Here is a 24042-nt window from a genome sequence, read left to right as displayed (position 1 = left end):
AGTAAGTGACATGATTCTGTATCAGTATTGTCTTGTGGACCTTGGCAAAAAATTTAACCAACACCAACACAGACAATCCTTTTTCCACAGGCGAGCTAAAGAAATACTTTAATGAAATTAAATCATTCAACCTATATTTATAAACACACTCTGCAGTTTGACTTGCCTATTTTTTTGCTTTTCATAAACAAAAAGCTAAATCCAAATCAGTATTTCTAACTTGCACAATATACAATCCAATAAGTAGGCCTCAAAGTAATCTTAAAAATTTAATGTTACCTGAGGGGCACCATCAATTTCATCAATGACAAGGCAGTTTGGTCTTGGATCTGCTCCAAGAACAGCTTTCATCTGGGTTGATGATTCTATTTTATTTTTGAACACATCCGCAGTTCTGTCATCACTGCAGTAAGAAATGCAAAATAATACTAGAGCTGCTTTTGAGAAAAGCGCATGTCTCCCACAACTGCCCAATCATCTCAATAGTTAGTCAGTCTTTATATACTGTTTACTCACTACAAATATTCCTTTGAAGAGTAAAAAAGCCGATTTTGGCCGAGGTCTTATGGTCAAACACATTTTGTTTGAAGATCGGATAAGAAATAATCCACTTAGAGTGTGGACAAGATTTGTGACAGACAGACACTAACACACATATATACACACACAGGAGTAAATCAATATGTCTCCCACACCACTGTGTGGTTGGAGACATAATAACAACAGTATCACAATTTAAAAATTGGGACAAAGCCTCTGGCAAAGGCGAAGCATCTCAAAATACTGTCACTGAGAATCTTGTAGGGAATTTTTTTATCCCCTCATGTGGTTTTCAATTTGTCTGGCTAGCTGAGATAAGGATCATGTCACAAAAGCATTACCTTAAAATATCCAGCTTTAAATGATATTTACTGGTGAAACCTGGGACTCAGGTTAAATCACTTCATCTAGAAACTTGTTTCAAAACTCTAGATTTTATAAAACAGTGCTGTGAAAGAATATCAAAAATATAACCTAACTAGCTGACACTCTCATGTGATGTTAAAGACATACACCGAAGAAAACAGCTAAACAGAGTTTTAAAAGGTGCTAGATGTTTGATTATCGAGTTTTTAACCCTTTAATTAAGGTTGGGCAAATAACAGTCTACATGATTACATACTTGTCATGGCCTATGATACTGTTAAAAGACTTCCAGCTATTGATTCTCGAGTAATTCAAGGTAGCACAACATGTAATATAGAAATTCTGCCAAAACAAGACAATGACTTCAGGCTAATGGGTATGTCTCAGAGATCTGAGTTTTAACAAACCAATCTGGACTGTAATTCTTAAAAGCGTTAACACAGTGACCATACCTAGCATTCATTTCCACAACGTTATAACCTGCATGTCTAGCTATAATATGAGCAAGAGTTGTCTTCCCTAACCCTGGTGGACCACACAGCAATGCTACCTGAAAAAAGAAAGAGGCCATAGAGTACACATGCAGAAAGTATCATAACCTCGTATTTTAAATGTAAGCCTTTTTTTGCATATTACATAAATGCAAAATAGAAAATCATTATCATGGTTTAAATAACAGACAAAAATTGAAAATAGCTTTTACAACCATATTCAAGAAAATAAAGTGATAAAACTTTGGCAATACATTTTATAAGACAGAGGCTCATTTTACATTAGCATTGACAGGGATCGAATTAAACAGTCGTTAACTCGCAAAATTCGAGTAGAAAATCATGGCACTCGAATATTTTTGCGATCACGTTCGAAAATCGGGGAATTCGCTTAACCTGTCCTTCTCTCTTTAAAAACTCCTTTGGGGCAGTTAATTTACCGATAATCATGTGACTGCTTGTAGACGCTTGGCGCTTTATATAAAGGTAATTATCTGATATCTAAGTAAGCATCTAGGCAGTATTTGTTTTCATTTTGGTCTGTAATTTGCAAAGTTCTGCAGAAATGGAGAGGAAAATAACATGTTTCTTAGTGCAAAAAGGCCCATGGAGACTGAAAATGCTAGCAACACTAGGGGCAGTGATCTGAAAAAAACTTAAAACTTCAACGTCCAGCCAAAAGTCCAAAGAATCATTGAGTACTTTGGTTCGTATCATACTTTCAAACACCAGAAAGTCCCCAGCCTGTCCGGACCATGAACCTTTATATGAAACCAAACAACAACAAAACAACTTAATAAATTTAGCACGTAAACAGCTTCTAAATAATTGCTTGTGGAACCCATCATTTTGCTAGTGGAAAAAATGCCACTAGCAAAAATTTGCTAGTGGGAAAAAAAGTTAAATTCTATCCCTGATTGAACCTGGACAGGTAATCCATGCAATGTTTACACAAAATATAATTCTTTACCTAAATTTTTAGCATTGTATAGCTTTCAAGCAATTCAGTTTAATCATTTTATGTTTATACTGAATGCCTGAATAAAATGGTGCTTTTGTAAGAACTGACTAGTCTTTCAATGAAAGTACAGTCAAACATGTGATAAAGACCACTTCTTTAAACAAGAGGGTCATTGACCCTAAAGCGCTCACCTGTGCACAAGGCTTCAAGTGTGTTTGTATTAGTACAGAGTTAGGTTTCTTCTATGTTAGCTTATATAATATACATTTCACACATATTTTTGAACCTAGGGCAATAATTTGAACTAGAAAATGCTTTTGTAAAAAAGCGCCATCTCCCCCAATGCAAAGTCCTATAGGCAAGAAGTCAATAGGGGTCAGGAGCGAAAGTCAAAGAGACACTGATGGTTGACTGCAATAGGGATCATCTACTTGGCATGTCCAGTCATCCCGCTAAATTTCAACGCTCTTGGCCTAGTGGTTCTCAAGTCACTGTTCAGGCTCCTGTGACCTTGACCTTTGATCAAGTGACCTCAAAATAAAAAGGGGTCATCTACTCTGCATGTCCAATCATCCTATTAAGTTTCAACATTGTAGGTCAAGTGGTTCTCAAGTTATTTCCAAACAAGAGCTGTCTCCGTAGGATGACACATGCCCCCGATGGCACTTTGAATGAATAGTTATGGCCGATGTTAGAGTTCAGGATCTTTGACCTACGGAGCTGGGTCTTGTGCGCGACACATCGTCTTACTGTGGTACACATTCATGCATAGTTATTTTAAAATCCATGCATGAATGACAAAGATATGGACCGGACATGCCCATCAATGCACTATCATGAAAAATGATCTTTAACGTCTAAGTGTGACCTTGACCTTTGAGCTACGGACCTGGGTCTTGCGTGTGACACGTTGTCTTACTGTGGTACACATTCATGCCAAGTTATTTGAAAATCCATCCATCGATGACAAAGATATGGACCGGACACGCCCATCAATGCACTATCCTTTAACGTCTAAGTGTGACCTTGACCTTTGAGCTACGGACCTGGGTCTTGCGCACTGCATGTCGTCTTACTGTGGTTCACATTCATGCCAAGTTATTTGAAAATCCATCCATCGATGACAAAGATATGGACCGGACACGCCCATCAATGCACTATCCTTTAACGTCTAAGTGTGACCTTGACCTTTGAGCTACGGACCTGGGTCTTGCGCACTGCACGTCGTCTTACTGTGGTACACATTCATGCCAAGTTATTTGAAAATCCATCCATCGATGACAAAGATATGGACCGGACACGCCCATCAATGCACTATCCTTTAACGTCTAAGTGTGACCTTGACCTTTGAGCTACGGACCTGGGTCTTGCGCACTGCACGTCGTCTTACTGTGGTACACATTCATGCCAAGTTATTTGAAAATCCATCCATCGATGACAAAGATATGGACCGGACACGCCCATCAATGCACTATCCTTTAACGTCTAAGTGTGACCTTGACCTTTGAGCTACGGACCTGGGTCTTGCGCACTGCACGTCGTCTTACTGTGGTACACATTCATGCCAAGTTATTTGAAAATCCATCCATCGATGACAAAGATATGGACCGGACACGAAAATTGCGGACAGACCGACAGACTGACAGACCGACAGACAGACAGACGGTTCAAAAACTATATGCCTCCCTTCGGGGGCATAAAAATGATTTTACATAAACAGGCTCCTGTGACCCTGACCTTTAATAGACTGACCCCAAAATCAATAGGGGTCATCTACTCTACATGTTCAATCATCCTATGAAGTTTCAACATTCTGCGTCAAGTGGTTCTCTAGTTATTGATCAGAACTGGTTATCAATGTTCAGGCCTCTGTGACCTTGACCTTTAATGGAGTGACCCCAAAAACAATAGGGGTCATTTACTCTGCATGAACAATCATCCTATAAAGTTTCAACATTCTGGGTCGAGAGGTTCTCAATTTATTGATCGGAAATGGTTTTCAATGTTCAGGCCCCTGTGGCCTTGACCTTTAACAGAGTGACCCTAAAATCGTTAGGGGTCATCTACTCTGCATGAACAATCATCCTATGAAGTTTCATCATTCTGGGTCAAGTGGTTCTCAAGTTATTGATTGGAAATGGTTTTCAATGTTCAGGCCCCTGTGACCTTGACCTTTCACAGAGTGACCCTAAAATCGTTAGGGTCATCTACTCTGCATGACCAATCATCCTATTAAGTTTCAACATTCTGGGTCAAGTGGTTCTCAAGATACTGACCGGAAATGTTTTTCAATGTTCAGGCCCCTGTGACCTTGACCTTTAATGGAGTGACCCTAAAATCGTTAGGGGTCATCTACTCTGCATGACCAATCATCCTATTAAGTTTCAACATTCTGGGTCACGTGGTTCTCTAGTTATTGATCGGAAATGGTTTTCCATGTTCAGGCCCCTGTGACCTTGACCTTTGATGGAGTGACCCCAAAATCAATAGGGGTCATCTACTCTTCATGACCAATCATCCTATGAAGTTTCAACATTCTGGGTCAAGTGGTTCATAAGTTATTGATTGGAAATGGTTTTCAATGTTCAGGCCCCTGTGACCTTGACCTTTCACAGAGTGATCCTAAAATCGTTAGGGGTCATCTATTCTGCATGACCAATCATCCTATTAAGTTTCAACATTCTGGGTCAAGTGGTTCTCAAGTTACTGACCGGAAATGGTTTTCAATGTTCAGGCCCCTGTGACCTTGACCTTTAATGGAGTGACCCTAAAATCGTTAGGGGTCATCTACTCTGCATGACCAATCATCCTATTAAGTTTCAACATTCTGGGTCACGTGGTTCTCTAGTTATTGATCGGAAATGGTTTTCCATGTTCAGGCCCCTGTGACCTTGACCTTTGATGGAGTGACCCCAAAATCAATAGGGGTCATCTACTCTTCATGACCAATCATCCTATGAAGTTTCAACATCCTGGGTCAAGTGGTTCTCTAGTTATTGATCGGAAATGGTTTTCAATGTTCAGGCCCCTGTGACCTTGACCTTTGACGAAGTGACCCCAAAATCAATAGGGGTCATCTACTCTTCATGATCAATCATCCTATGAAGTTTCAACATTCTGGGTCAAGTGGTTCTCTAGTTATTGATCGGAAATGGTTTTCAATGTTCAGGCCCCTGTGACCTTGACCTTTGACTGAGTAACCCCAAAAACAATAGGGGTCGTCTACTCCAGCAGCCCTACAACCCTATGAAGTTTGAAGGTTCTAGGTCAAATGGTTCTCCAGTTATTGCTCGGAAATGAAGTGTGACGTACGGACGGACGGACGGACAGGGCAAAAACAATATGTCTCCTGGGGGAGACATAATAATTACGGTAGAAATTACAAATCATATGCCAAATATCAAAGCCCTAGCCATCATTGATTCAGAGTAGAAGATTTTCAAAGTTTCTGATATAAAAGCCTATAGTAAGTACATGTCAGACACAGGGGCGTGGTAATTTTTTTTACTTTAGGGTAAGTATGGTAGAAAGTCAAACCCTTATATCAAATGCCAAATATTAAAGCTCTAGAGAAAAGGATTTTTAAAGCCTGACCGCTAAAATCCCGAGTCAAACAGTATTTGTAGAAGGTCACACAAGAACCATTTGTGTAAAATTATTTTAAAATCGGGCTAGCAGTTTCACACAAGAACATTTTTAAAGTTTTCACTATATACATGTATAGGGAAAAGTGACCACGCCCCCTGGCGGCCATGTTTTTTGACGAATCATCAATTTGAACAATCTTGGTAGAGGGTGACACAAGGACCATTTGTGTGAAATTATTTCAAAATCAGACCATTGGTTTAGGAGATGTTGTTTGAAGATTTTTCTATTTTTAGCTATGGTGGCCCCTATGTGCAACCAATTGGAACTGTTTGAACAATTTTGGTAGAGGACGATCCAAGGAACAGCCAGGCCAAGTTTCATCAAAATCCCGTCAGTGGATTTAGAGGAGATGTGTTAACACAACTGTTGACGACGGAGGGACGGACGCATGACGGACACAGCGTGATCACAACAGCTCGCCCTGAGCATTGCACAGATGAGCTAAAAAGGCCACTACTATAAAACCTATTTATAAAGGTCATTTCCTGTTCAGCGATACCTAGTGTAAATTTACCTCTTTTGAGTGACCAACTGTGAACAAAGATCACTTTTTTTCTTCATTTTTCAAGGTTGGTCTTTACAAGCAGGTTTGAAATAATCTTGAAAGTTACCTTCTGCAATGGTCGTCTATGTTTATCTAACTCCTCCAGGACTTCAGGTTGATTTTTCTTCTTGAATTTTTTGTTTTCTTCCTTTTTCTTTTCCTTTGGTTTGATGGGCAATTCTTTATCGAACACGACATAGTCCCACATCTTCAGCCAATGTAACAAGGAACGGTTGATGTTCTAAAATGTTACATTTACTTTATCAGTTCCACAATAGAAAATTTATCCTAATCAGTGGTTTCATTAACCCTTAGCCTGATAAATTTCTAAAATGGAATGGTCCATCATTCAATTTGGACATTACCATTTATTATTCAAAGGGGTGTTCAATGAAAATTTACTGACTGAATAGCAAACAGTGCAGACCATGATCAGACTGCACGGATATGCAGGCTGATCTTGGTCTGCACTGGTCGCAAAGGCAAAATCACTTGCTGCTAGCAGGCTAAAGGTTAAGGGCCTGGGGGTGGGGATTTTCCTCCGATATAGTGGTCTGAGGCCCCAGCTACTTTTCCTGTAGTAAATAAAGTCCTAAATGGGAAGACCCCCTAAACATCCCACATTTTTGCAACTTTGACAACTTCAGTAATTAAAGAAACCACTGCCTAACAAAAATCAATAAGAGCATATTCACTTTGACCTTTATTCATAACATGGTAGACTTGCATTCTATAGCAAGACATTATAATGACAACTAGAGCTATCACTCACAATTATTAACACCTTTACAATACTGCTCCGAGAAGAAAAATATTAACAGTCATAATTTCTGGTAAATAATACATGTAACAAAAAATAATTTGTTTACAGGGATACAAAACTGTTTGAACTTTTTCAGAAAGGTCTAGCACAGCATTAACTTTGTGTACTGCAACAACTTTGATCTGAACAAGACACACATATAACTAACCTCTTCACTCAGTAAATCTGTATATCTATTAGGTGTGTATTTCTCTACCCACAGCATTTTCTGTGGACCTTGGGGTTCTTCTGGGGACGGAGCGTGGTTCTCCTTATCCTCCTCTTCGTCATCATCCATGAAACCCTGGTCCTCTTCCAACTGCCTGAAAACAACAGTGTTGCATCTCTTATCATGTAACAATACCAGATAATATATCAAGGAATCTTAATCCCGTGAGTGGTTGTGAAAATTAAAAAATTGTCAGTGAGTGAAAAGCAGTATTATTGTATTTGATAAACAAATTTTATTTTTGTCTTTAACATGGTTTTAAACAAACTTTATCCATTTCTAACTGCATAATGTTATATGCAACTCCAGAAAGTGTCAGTATTTACAATGAAATATTAGAAATCTGAATGATTTTTTACACATATCCTCTCTGAAAATAATAGAGTTTACCAAGTCTGTAAATATTTTTCAAGCATGAAAATGATGAAATAAAGGTGAAATAATACATGAAGTTACATACCTGCGTACTTCATCACTTATTCTCTGTGACTCTGCTATTAACATGTTTCTTCTCTGTAACAGTAAACATTTCGTTATCATAAGGTCTAAACCATTCATCACTACATCAAAGACATAATAGCAAATGACTAATTAACAGAGTATGCCTCAAAATTGCACACCGAAGTCATCTTTTTCAGCACTTGCATACATTGGCTAAAAGAGAAATGAGACATTGGAGCCATAACTGACCATTAAAAAAACGGCATTACACGCAAAACAAACAAAATGTGTATTGTTTTTTTTTTTGCTTTTGCTTTACTTCATCGAAATTAAACTATATATCGAACAGATGTAAACATTTTTCTTTTGTCAAAATGCGAAAAAACTATTTGTCTGAATAATTTGTTCCCATATGAATGAGCAGAAAAGTCGAAAGGACACAATTTCATTAAATCCTGCTTTAAATATCTTGGCAACATAACAATACAATATGATAACTTGTGAATACCTCTTCTTCAAGTTGTTCCCGTAAAACAGATATTGGCACACTAAGCAAACTGGTACCCTTCAATGTCTTCCCAAAACTCTCAAACTGAAATTTGTCACAATTTATTTCAACAACATCCAATACTTTAAACAGCATGCTTTTGTAATATTCTTTAACAAGATAAACTGGGATTGATTTTCAAAGTTTTTACATTATTTATATATTTTTTCTTAAAAATCTGTCGGAAGAAACAGTTTTAAATATATATATATGTTGATACAATTTGATACGCCTTTACTTTCTTACCATACCAATGTATTTTGCACTAGCAACTTGAAACTTCTTAACCTTTAGCCTGATGCTGGCATGATTTTGCCTTTGCGACCAGTGCGTACCAAAATCAGTGTGCAATTCAGTCAGTTAATTTTCATTGTACACCCCTTTGAATAATAAATGGTTCCACGAAAGCTGAATGAAGGACCAGTCCATTTTAGAAATTTAGCAGGCTGAAGGTTAAGACAGTAGAAACTTCAGGTTGGATGCAGTTTAATGCATTGAGTTACCGGTTGCTCCAAAGCATGACATACATGCTGATATAACTATTTTTGGAAAATCTGAGTCAAACCTGTTTATTGTAGTCTATATCATCCTTCACCTCCATGTATACACGGTTACCCTCCGTTCCTGTTGTTGGCAGGTATGAAGTAGCTGGAATTCTTCTGAATACCCGTGGACGTTCAAAATCATAATCTACGTTTTATACAAAAAAGAAATTTTAACAGCCTTCAAAATTAAGAGACGAGCTGTAGATTTAAGATCTGTAAAATCACAAAGGCATAAATTTCCAAATCTAAATTTACCAGTTCTGGCCCCGTGTTCACAAAACATTTTTCAATCTCAACTGAGTTTGAGTTTGAAATTTTAATATCAATTTCACTAAAAAACTTCAAGGTTAAATTCCAATTGAGACTGATGATCAATACCGAATAGCTACTTGAAAGAAGTTATTAACCTAAAAATTAGTTTTAAACATGCTGTTTAAATATTAACGACAAATAAAGTTTCATTATCAAACTCAGCTGAGACTGAAAATGTTTTGTGAACACAGGGCCTGGTATTAATCAGTAACAAGAGGCTTATAGTAAAGTTTAATGAATGAAATTTGGTTAGAAGATTTTTTAAGAACTTTTCATAACTTGCCCCCTACTGTGATGCCACAAGACTAACACCTGTATACCAACCTGTAGTCTCTACCAGGGGTGTAACGATATGCTAGTCTCACGATACAATACATATCAGGATACAGATGCAGTGATACGGTACAACTGCGACACAAATAAAGTACCATAAGTAAGCATTCACGTGACAAAATGAAAAAAAAAAAACACTTGGAAAGTACTCGAAATTTTGCTTTAAATTTAAAGGAACTGCTATGATACATTTGTTTAGCAACTATCTCCAACACTGATTGTATTAAAGTATTCATTCAATGTTTTCTTTGTATCATTTCTGTATCGTAAAACAGGCCTTCAATACATAGAGAATATTTATTTGTTTGTTTTGCGTGGATATGGAATATATCTCATCGAGAAGTGATGCAATTTTTATATAGCGCGAGTGGAAAAATATAAAAATTGCATCACCTCTCGATGAGATATATTCCATATCCACCAAAAACAAACAAATTTTCTTTTTATTTTATGCTTAGATTGAGATTATGCATTTTTCAACAAATTTTAATCACAGAAAGTCTCATCCTGTATTTACCTTCAGCCCGAGTTTCAACCCTGCCTTGCTGACTTTCAATGCTAAGTTCCCTGACAGTCTGTTTATTCCTGTGTTCCAGTATTCTCTCAATAGCTCTCCTATCTGGAGAAGGAGGAGCTTCAACTTCCTGTAACACTTCTGTGACCTTTCTGACCTTGCTGTCATGGAGACCTTTGGCCTTGACCTTTGGGGTAGGTATAAGATCATCACCCCACAGCTCATCTTCATCCAGCTGATCAGCATCTGCTCTGCTCTTCTTGGAAGCTGGAACTGGAAGAACTGGATTGGGTTTTTATTGCATTTTAATACCAGCTTTTTGCAAGCTTACTGAATGGCTTCTTTGTAAATTGGCCTCAATTAACCAGCCGCCTGTTACCAATAAAGAAATCAAAATAGACCAATACAGGCCTTTTTTTCATCAATTTGGGAATGCCACCGACACCGGTGGAATTGGGAAAATGCTCTCGGAAATTGTCTTAATTGGGACAATTTGCAAATTACCCAAATCTACATAAATGTGTTTTTGTGTGAAATATTAATGAATTGCATTTCAGTAATTGTTCAACAGAATTATAATTTACCTAAATATACATACAAATTAGCAAAACTATCTTAATAACAGCAAAAACCCTAAAAGGTATAATCATTTGGGAATTTTAATTCAACTTTGGGAAAAAAACATACTTTTTTGCATTGGGATTACCTCCTTTTACCGGATGTAGATTTATAGGGGAAAAAAGCCCTGCAATACGAGATTATAGTTTGTACATAAATAATTTCCCATGACTGCATAATCCAATCTTTTCACTTGAAAACCTTGGACAATCAACCTTTTAACTTTTTTTGCTGGGAGCTTTAATCTGGAGGAAGACTCAAGATGCTCTCCATGCATTATTTCACAACAGGCAGGCACCTGGGTAGAACCACTGGACTTTTGTAAGCCAGCTTGATGGCTTCCTCACATGAAAATTCAACGTCCCAAGTCGGGCTCAAACCAACATAGGTGAGGGGTATTCCAACTAATTTGACGTGATCCTAAGAAATATTGAGATATTCCCAATATCCCCACTCACGTCAAACACTCGAAAGACAAAAATAGTTGAAGCAACTTCCGATGAAATTTTCATCGCTGCCGACGCTTTACATGCTATAGGTTTAAATGCCGATTGTTTCACGTATTGGCCATAAATTAAAACAAGAGGATCATGATGGTCCTGAATCGCTCACCTCTTCCCACATGACCCAGTTTTGAGTATGATGTTGTTTTTTCTATTATTTGACATAGTGACCTTGAACTAGATCTAGATATTATCAAGATAAAAATTCTGACCAATTTTCATGAAGATCCATTGAAGAGGTCACAAGGTTTTTCTATTATTTGACCTATTGACCTAGTTTTCGAAGGTACGTGACCCTGTTTTTAACTTTATCTAGATATTATCAAGATGAACATTCTCACTAATTTTCATGAAGATCTCATGAAAAATATGGCCTCTAGAGAGGTCACAAGGTTTTTCTCTTTTTAGACCTACTGGCCTAGTTTTTGACCGCATGTAACCCAGTTTCAAAATTGACCTAGATATCATCAAGGTGAACATTCAGATCAATTTTCATGAAGATCCATTGAAAAATATGACCTCTAGAGAGGTCAAAAGATTTTAATAATTTTAGACCTACTGACCTAGTTTTTGACTGCAGTTGACCCAGTTTCAAACTTGACCTAGATATCATCAAGATGAACATTCAGACCAACTTTCATACAGATCCCATGAAAAGTATGGTCTCTAGAGAGGTCACAAGGTTTTTTTATTATTTGACCTACTGACCTAGTTTTTTAGGGCACGTGATCCAGTTTCAAACTTGACCTAGATATCATCAAGGTGAACATTCTGACCAATTTTTATGGAGATCCATTCACAAGTATGGCCTCTAGAGAGGTCACAAGGTTTTTCTATTTTTAGACCTACTGACCTAGTTTTTGACCGCACATGACCCTGTTTCGAACTTGACCTAGATATCATCAAGATGAACATTCAGACCAACTTTCATACAGATCCCATGAAAAATATGGCCTTTAGAGAGGTCACAAGGTTTTTCTATTATTTGACCTACTGATCCATGTCCCCCAATGCAGAGTTATAGCCGGAAGCCCAATAGGGGAGGAGCAAGAAAAAAAGCGCAAACTGTTTGGTTGCTGAATGGAATCATTTACTTGGTATTCCAATCATCCAAATATAGTTTCATATTCTGGTCAATGGTTTCAAGTTATTGACTGAAAAGAGTTTTCCATGTTCGCCCCCATGTGACCTGAATTTTGATGATGTGACTAACAATTAAAGGGATCACTACTCTGAAACCCTGTCACTTTAGAATTTGAAGGTTCGGGTCAAATGTACCATGTTATTGACAGGAAAGGGATTTCCATGTTCTGTTCCTGCACCTTGATTTTTAATGAGTAACCCAAAAACATTAGGGGTCATCTACTTGTTTATCTTATCAACCTATGAATTTCAACATTCTGGGTCAAGTGGTTCTCAAGTTACTGACCAGAAAATGATTTCCAGTTTCTGTTGCTGTGCCTTGCCCTTTTAAATAGAGTACCCCAAAATCAAGAGGGTCATCTACTCGCATGTCCAATCACCCTATGAAGTTTCAACATTTGGGTCAAGTGGTTCTAAAGTTTACTCACCGGAAATGTTTTTCCATGTTCAGGCCCATGTGACCTTGACCTTTAATAGAGTAATCCCAAAATCAATAGGGTCATCAGTCTGCATGTGCATCATCCTATGAGTTTCAACATTCGGGGTCGGTGGTTCTCAAGTTATTGATGGGAAAGGGTTTCCATGTTCGGGCCCCTGTGACCTTGCCCTTTTAATAGAGTGACCCCAAAATCAATAGGGGCATCTACTCTGCTGACCAATCAACCTATAAAGTTACAACATTCTGGGTAAAGTGGTTCTCAGTTTTTGATCAGAAGGGTTTTTCCATGTTCAGGCCCCGTGACCTTGACCTTTGAGGGAGCTACCCCAAAAACAATAGGGTCATCTATTCTACCTGTCCAATCATCCTAGGAAGTTTAAACTTTCTGGGTCAAGTGGTTCTAAATTTATTGATGGGAAATGGTTTTTCAATGCTCAGGCCCCTGTGACCTGACCTTTAATAGAGTACCCCAAAATAAATTTGGGGTCATCTACTCCCATGACCAATCATCAAATGAAGTTTTAACACTCAGGGTCAAGTGGTTCTAAAGTTATTGATCGGAAATGGTTTCCATGTTCAGTCCCCTGTGACCTTGACCTTGACAGAGTGACCCAAAAACAATAGGGTCGTCTACACCATAACCCCAGCCAACCTATGAAGTTGAAGGTTCTAGGTCAAATGGTTCTCCAGTTATTGATCGGAAAATTAAAGTGTGACGTAGGGATGGACGACAGGGCAAAACAATGTCTCCAGGGGGGGGAAAGTCTCGGGGGAACTAATGAAACAAGGACAGAAAGTATAACAACAATTTGTTTCCCCTCTTCCGATGCCAAATAGGTGAGGTAAGACATTGGGGGTGTGGGGGGGGGGGGGGGGTGACAAGGATTCCCAAACATTCCCACCTACATAATAAAGGAAAGTGCCAAAACCCTTGTGGCCATGTTTCTTTTAATGAAAGAGAATAATTTTTAATCTTAGCGGTCACCCAAAAAACATTTGTTAAAATTATTTGAAATTGGGCCTGCTGTTTCTGACAAGAAGACTTTTAAAAGTTTCCAACATATCATATAGGAAAATAACAACACCCTTGTGGCCGGGTTTTTCTGACAAATCAATATAACTTGAACAATCTTGGTAGAGGGGTCGACACAAGGACTATTTGTGTGAAAATTATTTTAAAAGTTTCATAAAAAGAATATTTTTTAAAGTTTACACTATAGTAAATACTGGGACAAGAGGACCATGATGGCCTGAGCGCTCACCCTGTCCTCACATGACCCAATTGGTGAACTGAGTATGATGTCATTTTTTCTATTAACTGTTGCACACAGTGACCTATTTTTGTGAGCTCGTTGTACCCAGTTTTGAACTTGAACCTAGATATAATCAGAGATAAAATTACGACCAATTTTCAAGAAGGACCTTGTGAAAAATAAGGCCTCATAGAGAGGGTTACAAGGTTTTATTATTTAGACCTAATTGAACCAAGTTTCGAACTTGACCTAATATATCATCAAGGTGAAGCATCTCACCAACTTTCAAGAAGATCTCCATGTAATTTTGGCCTCTAGAGAGGTCCAAGGTTTTTATATTTTTAGAACTACTGCCCTAGATTTTGATCGCACGTTGACCCACTTTCATACTTGCACCTAATATCATACAGAGGGGTAAACATTCCTGACCCAATTTTCATGAAGATCCATTGAAAAATCTGGACTCTAGAGAGGTCACAAGAGTTTTTCTTATATTAGACCTAATGACCTAGTTTTTTTGACCGCACATGACTCACTTCCGAACTTTACCTAGAAATCATCACGGTGAACATCAGACCATTTTCAGGAAGTATCCATGTAAAAATGGTGCCTCTAAAGAGGTCACAAGGTTTTCCTTATTTTTAGACCTACTGGAACCTAGTTTTTTGACCGCACAGTTGGCTACACTTTCGAACCTGACCTAGAATGATCATCAAAGTGTACATTTCAGACCAAATTTTATGAAGATCCCTGAGAAAAATGTGGCCTCTAGAGAAGGTCACCAAGGTTTTTCCTCTATTTTTAGACCTACCGTGACCTAGTTTTTGGACCAGACGTGACCCCGTTTCAAACTTGACCTAGATATCGATCAAGGTAAACATTCTGACCAATTTTCATGAAAGTGACCATGACAAATAAGGTCTCTAGTGAGGTACACAAGTTTTTCTATTTTTAGACCTACTGGACCTTGTTTTTGGACAGCTGTGACCAAGTTGAAGACCATGAAAAATGTGGCCTCTAAAGAGGTCACAAGGTTTTTTCAATTTTTAGACCTACTGACCTAGTTTTTTACCGCACGTGACTACTTTCGAACTGACCTAGGATCATCAAAGTGTACATTCACACCAAATTTTATGAAGATCCACTGAGAAAATGTTGCCTCTAGAGAGGTCACAAAGGTTTTTCTATTTTTTAGACCTACCGACCCGAGTTTTGGCCCATACTGACCAAGTTTCAAACTAGACCAATGATATCATCAAGGTTAACATTCTGACCAATTGTTCATGAAGATCCATTGAAAAATATGGTCTCTAGGGAGTCACAATGTTTTTCTATTTTTAGACCTACTGACCTAGTTGTTTGGACGCTGTGACCCAGTTTCGAACTTGACTAGATATCATCAAATAACAATTCGACCAACTTTCATTAAGACTCCATGAAAAATGTGACCTCTAGAGGGGTCACAAGAAAAAAGTTTACGGAATGCATGAACAGACTACGACGGACGCCACGCAATCACAAAAGCTCACCTTGTCACTCTGTGACTGGTGAGCTAAAAAGTGACCATGCTCCTAGCAGCCATGTTTTTTGACAATTAGGAATAATTTGAACAATCTTGGAAAGAGGTCGACAAGGACCTTAACTATGTTGAAATTATTTTAAAATCATGCAAGCATTTCTGACAAGGAGATTTTTTTAAAGTTTCCACTATATACAAATAGGGAAAGTGACTTTGTCCCCTGGCGGCCTTTGTTCACTGACAAATCAGAATATTTTTGAGCAATCTTTGTAAAGGGTGACCAAAAGGAACATTTGTGTATAATTATTTTAAAATTGGCTACCTGCTTCTAACAAAAAGATTAAAGTTTCCAAAATATACATACAGGGAAAATGACCATGGCCCCTGGTCGCCAATATGTTATTTCACAAATCGAAATAACTTGAACAAATTTGGTAGGGGATCACACTGGGACTGTTGGTTTAGAGAGCTGAAAATAAAGTTGGACAATATGCTCATGCCCAAACTTCATGTTGATGAAGTGAAAAACCAACATTTTTACAAGGATTTTCACAAATATTACTTCTTTAGTTTTTTTTCCTTCTAGATGTCAGATTCATTATTCTGTGTGAATGAAGACTGTCTAATGTTTCATTTGAACAGGAGAAGCCAAGTACTGTCACACTGTCCTGATTTATGTTAACTACTCATTACCCTTCTAATAAAATCCCTCTTCATTAAGGAAAGGTCATAAAAGCAAACAAAGCTGAACAAGATAGGGGGTATGGTATAGAAGTTCTCCGTAAAGGTATGGTATTGATTATTGGACATCATCTTCCATTACATGTTCCAGCATTTCCCAATGGTTAATAAAACAATGTACTGTGACAGGAAAGTGATTAAATAAATTGCCAACTGTGATCAGAACATTGGATGGCTGCTGATTTCATAGCTGAGATGGTCAGTGGCTTCATGCTACAAAATGATCTTGGCAAATTACTTAATTTACTGCATGAAACACTGATAAAATAGAAGTGTGACAAATCAATTGTATATACAAAATTTGCAGTGTATTTTATCCCATTCCTTTTCCTTCAAAACAAGCGCATCAATCAATTACCGAACTCTTCCAACAAATTGCTTCCTACAAATTTCACAGTGTACTAAGACTCTCTGTACGCCAAAACGAAAGTTGCCAAAAACTAGGCGTTTAAAAATCAAAACACAAATTTTTGCTGTAGCGGATGGCTTTGATTTTCATTGTTTATTTCATTAATATCGCATAAAGTAAGTGTATTTTTTTAATTTATGTATTGTTTAAGAGCTACTGTTTACGTAAATACCAAATATGCCTGTTAAAACTCATAATATACTTAATTTCAAGTCAAATCACGTGTTGGTATTTGTTTATTATTTTGTAATGAAACTATCAATTCTTTGAAATACATGTACCTTGAGCTTTTGCAAAGAATTGAAACCTTTGCTACTTCGTAGAAAAATATCTTATGCATCGATAAATACTAGCATGGCTCTATGGTAACGAATACGTTTTCAGGAAAATGTGTTTTACTGAGACATGTATGCACTGTCCCACTATTCGATACATTACTGGCCCACTAAGTGCAATTTTTCAAGTCCGGACTGAACGCTTAGTCGAAAAACTGTACACCTATTCAAATGTTCTTTTCATTCATATATTTCAATGTTTTGACTTTGTTTTATGATAACCAACAGTTAAAAATAATAGTTATAATTTCTTTCGTTTTTCAGAACAGTCATGGACCAGTTTATATGTCATTACTGCAGTTTTGATTCCACTTTTCGTATAGGTTAGTGTTAATTAGTAAGCATTTATCAATTTAATTTGGTAAATGTGTACTAATAAACACTAACCTATTATTTTTTGTAGTAATGACATGATTTGTTACACATTAATCTCTAATGCATCATTCATGTAATCATTACGTAGCACAACCCAGTGTCTGATCCATTTCCGGCATCTCAGAGACTTGTTCCGACTTTACAACGGGGACTTTATCATCATTCACAGAAGAAACAGTTGCTGTCGATGCGGTAACTGGTAATTTCTGTTTATCTTAATACTAGTATGCAGCTCCAAAGCATCGCTGATAATCATTCAAATTCAAGCAGATCGAAGCTAACATCCAGTTCTTTCTCGTTTTCATTCATAATTATTGCAGTATTCGCTACACAACAAACTGAAAAATGACCGGGCTCCTAGTGATTACATCAGCTGTTCTACATGAATTTGAATAAAGCTATCACTGCCTTGGAAGACAGATGACCGGGACTTGTTTTAATTGGACACTTTGACTCTACCAAGTAATCAGGTAGACAGTGTGTGTGTCTGTAGGTGGAGCTTAAATTAAAAAAATAATTTCAAACAATAAATACAACACCTTGAGTGACCTTGACCTTGAGTAAAATGGACACAGTCCCTGCATAAAAAGGCTTTGTTTGTATGCTGCACAATGTTTATGTAAGTTACAGTAAGATATAAGCAAAATTTAAAAAAACGTGACAGAAAAAAAGGTTGCTTAAAAACTTTAAAACCCAAAAAAGCCAATGCCAAAGCCGGGGCGAGTAGAATTTGCAACCCCTACTCTCCAAATAGTGGAGCTAAAAATACAAAGGGAAAAAAACAAAACAAAGTGTCCTGTCAAACTGAGCAGAATAAATATATATTTTTCTCATATGTTAGTGGAAACACGTACACAGATTCTATTTCTTGTCCAAGACAAGGGCACCTTGGTGAAAGTCAGACCATTTAAAATGTTTGACTGTCGCAAGTAAAATACAGTACATTAACTTATATTTTATAATTCAAAGAGTACAGTGTATGGAGCCTATAAGCCCAAACACTTCATCATTTCTTTTTCGAACAGGTGTACAGTGTTTTGCCCAATAGGGAACAGTTTTATATAAAGTTTGCGACTAGGCGGCCATTTCAAATTCAGCTATGCATGTTGGATTAAACAATATTTCAACTATTCAGGGTTGTAAATGTACATTTGTTAGGAATAAACTGATGTGCAGGATTGATAATGTAACATTCAGAAGCGGTTCTGACACAAAATTTCCTTTGCAATTCCTAAATAATTGGGATTTTTAGCCTGAATGCATCGTCTTTTGCTTTGACCAGCTGTGTTTTTGGTGAAAATACATTTTAATTTCATGACATTGTGTTAATGTCTACTTAACAACTGTGTGTTGCAGAGACATTTATCATACACTGAAAAATATATACAACAAAAATATTTATTTCAAATAGCCACAGAAAAACATGAAAATACTAACGACAGCTTCCAAAAATTTGAAAAACGAAAGTGAACGCCTAGTTTCTGGCAACTTCCATTTGGGCGTACAGAGAGTCTATACACTGTAAATTTGGTGAAAATCATTTATGCAGTTCATTGAAATAAGAATTAGTTAAAGTTTTTTTCTATATTTTGCTGTGACACAGCAAAACTGTGCAAAACATGCATAACCATTACAGCAAACTTCATTAAACAGACTTGTTTAAATATTTTGCTAAATTTAGCTCTTGTGTCCCCTATAAGGGACGCAGCAAAACCATTACAATGATGCTACAGACCAAGTCTAACGGAGATCCATTAAGCAGTTCAAGAGAAGAATTTTCTAACTTGAAAGAGATCCATGCCTGGATGCTACAGACCAAGTTGACAAAGTTCAAAAGGTGATACAAAACTAGTAATATGTCCATATAGAATACAGAGGCTGCCACTTTACAACCAATAGTGAGGCAGTTCTCATAAAGAAAGTGTCTATTTAATACTATTACATTGTAAACAGAAATCACTGTATGTTGAACTATTGCAAGGAAAATATATTTTGTTTACAGCAGAAGAAACTTGTGTCCTAATTTTTACTTATTCATTAAGTTGTGGATAGTGGAAGGATGAATACCCAGAAGTAATTTTACATGTATACCACCTCCAACACACACATACAGCCAAAGGTCCTCTCCTGACACACACCAAAATTAGGGCTGGTGGTGGTGGGGGGGGGGGGCATAATAAAAAGCTTTCCTTTCTATAGGACACACAGCACAATCCACAGCGAGTCCAAGGCGACATTATTTTTGTCAAACAATTACATGTTCAGAGAAAGATCAGCTGCGAGGACATCTTTATTAAAGTTCATTTTGAATGTCTCATTTTGTGACAGGACAGTGATCATGTCATTTAAATTCTTTACAGCAATGATGGGTAGAGATTAAATATGTAACTGAATTGAAAAAACATTCAAATAATTTACATAACTAACAAAGAGACATTCCGCAGTTTAATATGACCTGAATAATTTGTGTACTAAGAGTGACATTTGCAGTTATTTTCATGGCTGGAATGATCGGCATAGTCAAGCAGACAAATTTTAATCATGAAAGAGTAATTACAGTTTAATCTGCCCTAGTGGCCATCACCTATTTGCCTTCAGCAGACACTTGCCTTCAGCAGCTAGTCAGCTAACTTCCCAAACTATTTCAACTTGTCTTATGCAACCATGTTGTGTCCCCCCTCCACACCTTGTTTGGCTGCTTTATAGGTTTCACATTAAACATACTTTTGCGCTGGTGAGCTTGCTTCAGAGGAATCAATCTATATCATCTAACAATATATTTATAACAAGAGCTGTCCGTGAGACAGCGCGCTCGACTTTTCTCAGAGCTTTGCCAGTAAAAACTTTATAAAACTTTAACCAAAAAATTCTAAGTTAAAAAGGGGCCTAACTCTGTCAAAATTCAAATCAGAGTTAAGGGGATTGTTTCTTCTGGTGCAGACTTTGAAAGTTAATAACTATTCTAAGTTTCAAGTCAAAAGCTTTGATGATAACAAAAGATAAAAAGGAGCATAACTCTGTCAAAATTCCAATCACAGTTATGTATCTGTTTTGTTCTCCTGATGTATCAAGCAACAATGTCAAATAACTCAAATCTGCAGATGATGGTACATTATGGCAGACTGCAAGTGATTTACAGGACTTGACAGAAAGAGTAAATGCTGATCTTAAGGTTATTGCAAGGTGGATTTACAGATGGAGAATGAAACTTAATGCTGACAAGTCTGAGTACTGCATCTTTTCCAAATACAAAGACATTCTGCCAGACACAAAACTAGTAATAGATTCCAAAGTTATCAAAAGAACACAAACCCCAAAACTTTTAGGAGTCACTCTAGACAGTGAACTATATTTTAAGAAACACATTGAAGATATAGAAAAAAGAGGACCAAGAGCCTTATCTTTCCTTCATACAGTCTCCAGAACAGAAAAGATCAGTGTAAAGAATATGCTGCAACTGTACAACAGTTGTCATCATGACAAACAAGTGTGCAAAATTTCAAAGCTATAGCTCTTATAATTTCCGAGAAAAAAGTGGGCCGAACCAAAAATCTTAACCAATCTTGCCAACGATCAAGTGACAACTATACCTCGTAGATTTTTAGATGAGCTAGATCACAGTTAGACATAAAATGTTACTATATACTCACAGCTGGAAATAATTTATTATTTCTTCAAATGATAACAGAAACAAAAAAAAAAAAAAAACAGTTACGAGACAATGCTCACGTTCAACACTGCATTTGTGTTTATAATAATTATAAAGACTTTATTTAACGAGGCAGCATACTTGCCGAAGCAATCTTCCGTATGGGCCTCAACGTAAAAACATGATACATTTTACATATTTACAACAAAAATGTCATTCCACAGTTTCGGTTCTGAATAATTTAATGATTCTCTGAAAAATTCTAAATCTGGCTTTGGAATATAAAGAAGTTGTTGTTGTGATGACTTGAGTTTATTATTAACATATTTAAATTTATTCTTCAAGTAGTCTGGACAATTTTGAGATTCTGTTTGCAATGCTTTATAGACTTTTACAGCTTTTTTATAATCAACTCTTTCCTGAAAAGTCATCCAATGGAGTTCCTTGAAGAGTTCATTTGAAGGGGTATCAAATGGTTTGTCTAGTAAAATTCTCGCAGCACTTTTCTGAAATTTAATCAGATCATTTTGCAGTTGTGAGCTGCAGTTTCCCCAAATTGTGGTACAGTAATCCAGATGGGGTAAAATATAGGCATTGTAGAATAATTTGCGGGAGTGTAAGTTCAGACAGAATTTAATCCTTAGCAAAAGATAAAGTAATGAATTGCACTTTTTTAGTATTTTGTCAATTTCATTTTTCCAGTTTAGATTTTTGTCAACTTGTATTCCAAGAAGTTTTTCTCCGTGAACGGTTTCAAGCGTCTGTTGGTTTAATGTAAATTCAAGGGGGTTGTTATTTCCAAAAGTATTATGTATCTTGTTGGAGGCTGAAAGAAACATTGATTTTGTCTTCTCAGCATTTGGTATCATGGCATTGTCTTTGCACCAGTTCCCTACAACAGTACTGTAAGATCTTCTTGGAGGTCAATTTGTACATCTGAAACAGTTTTTCCAGAAGCAGAGATTGTTGTGTCATCAGCAAACATGTTTAATTTAGAATTTCTGCTATGTAGGGGTAAGTCATTTATAAAAATAATGAATAGTACAGGTCCTAGGACAGAACCTTGTGGGACACCTGCATTGGTTGTGCTGTGGATAAGCTGCCTGATATGCATTCTCCAGATAAGCTTGCATTGCTTTACATTATATTCAAGTAATTTGATACACTGGGTCTGGAAAGGTTAGACAGAACAAGTTTACAAACATTTTACATAAATGGTTCTGCAACGTAAGTAAAATAATTTAAAACTTAGGCTTACCTTAATAATTACTTATTTAAAAATGACTTTTACCAAACATTTTTGCGAGGCCAGAGAAGAATATCTGTATTATTTGTTTTGCATGAAGTGATTATGATTCAATTTAGCACCAAAGTGACGTTTTCTCTTATTTATTTAGATCTAGTGGACAGGCCTTTTTTTAAATCATTTTAGGAATGTTATCAACACCAGTAGTATTGGGAAAATGCTCTTGGAAATTATCTTAATTGGGAAAATTTGCAAAAATTTACCAAAATCTATGTAAAGACATTTTTTCTGTAAATATCAATGGATTGCATTTCAGTAATTGTTCAACACACCTCCACCCCCCCCCCCCCCCCCCCGCCAAAAAAAAAAAAAAGGTGTGTGTTGCGGCTTGCCACAGCCAAATTAAAATAAACCGATTAGCATATACAAATAATTATGTTGATAATATTCTGGATCACAAGAAAAATTCCAATGCTTAACCAACAGAAATTCAATGCCTAAAATAGTTAAATTAACGGTAAAATGCAGTTGTTGACATACTGGGTAAATTAAACACCAAGCTTGCATTACTGTGGTTTGTCGTCTAATTTACCACGGTTCAGATGTGTAGGAAGTGAACCAAGAGGGCGTTAGCCCAAGTGGTTAAATACTGAAGCATCTTACGATGAACAGTGGCAAATTTGACGATAAATCAAAAGAAGGCCTTGGTTGTTTTCATTCTGACATACTCATTGAAATATTTAATAAATATTATGCTGGAATTCAATACAGTCAACTCGCCAATAGAGAATCACTGCCAATAGAGGGTCAATGGAAAATAAAATGTGAATCTCTCTTAAACATATTAGAGTATACAATGTTTAAGTATCCAGTTATATACACTTATCATTTAGCAATTAATAGACAAAAGAAGATGGATCTAATCTAATGAGTTTGAGTTCCATGAGTAGATAACTCTAGCAACCATGTTTCCTGACTTGGATTTTAGCACTCTTGAATTCTTCAAAGTAGAATATTTTTTAGCGTACCTCACAATTTCTTCGATAAAACCACACAAATTTGGTATCATTTTGAAGAGTGAAACGCACACTTTCATAGGAATAATATGATTATGAATTTTAGATTGACTTCGATGGAAAAAAGTGCCATGAAACAGAGCCGGCCATTCAGCCAATAGAGAATCACCCATTTCAGGGATAATCAAAAGGTTGTTTATTTTGCTTAAAAATACAAATCAAAGGTTGATTTGATGTTGTACTGGTTTGAACTGGCAAACTTAGATAAATAAATAAGGTTCTGTGAATCAATATTTAGATTTTAGTTTTAGATATAGGTGGTGCTAATTATGCATAGAAATACAACTGTGAAAACTAATGCTATATTCTTTGACTTAATATCTCCTGTTTGAAATGTGAACATACTGTCTCACATTATACTCTGTCTTGAAATGTATATTTCTAATACCACAGTCATGTTTTGCCAGAAAAAAAGACTATTCTAAATGGATAGAAAATATGATAAACCAGGTGACCCCCTATT

At 36.7% G+C, this 24042-nt stretch overlaps 2 protein-coding genes across 2 annotated transcripts in view; one reads left to right on the top strand and one right to left on the bottom strand.

The window, feature by feature from the left end:
- Positions 1-24042, top strand: part of LOC123564106 (peroxiredoxin-like 2A) — a 150071-nt gene that overhangs the window by 83405 nt on the left and 42624 nt on the right. The window lies entirely within an intron of this gene.
- Positions 1-24042, bottom strand: part of LOC128549482 (chromosome transmission fidelity protein 18 homolog) — a 57412-nt gene that overhangs the window by 32444 nt on the left and 926 nt on the right. The window contains exons 2-9 of the mRNA XM_053526139.1: positions 10277-10555; positions 9135-9259; positions 8531-8614; positions 8042-8094; positions 7522-7675; positions 6618-6791; positions 1359-1456; positions 280-403 (exon numbers count right to left, since the gene is read on the bottom strand). Coding sequence (XP_053382114.1) covers positions 280-403; positions 1359-1456; positions 6618-6791; positions 7522-7675; positions 8042-8094; positions 8531-8614; positions 9135-9259; positions 10277-10555 — 1091 coding nt within the window. The remainder of the gene's footprint in view (positions 1-279; positions 404-1358; positions 1457-6617; positions 6792-7521; positions 7676-8041; positions 8095-8530; positions 8615-9134; positions 9260-10276; positions 10556-24042) is intronic.

Source organism: Mercenaria mercenaria, chromosome 2 (genome assembly GCF_021730395.1).
Source record: "Mercenaria mercenaria strain notata chromosome 2, MADL_Memer_1, whole genome shotgun sequence".
Lineage (NCBI taxonomy): Eukaryota > Metazoa > Mollusca > Bivalvia > Venerida > Veneridae > Mercenaria > Mercenaria mercenaria.
This window is presented reverse-complemented; position numbering and strand designations above follow the sequence as displayed.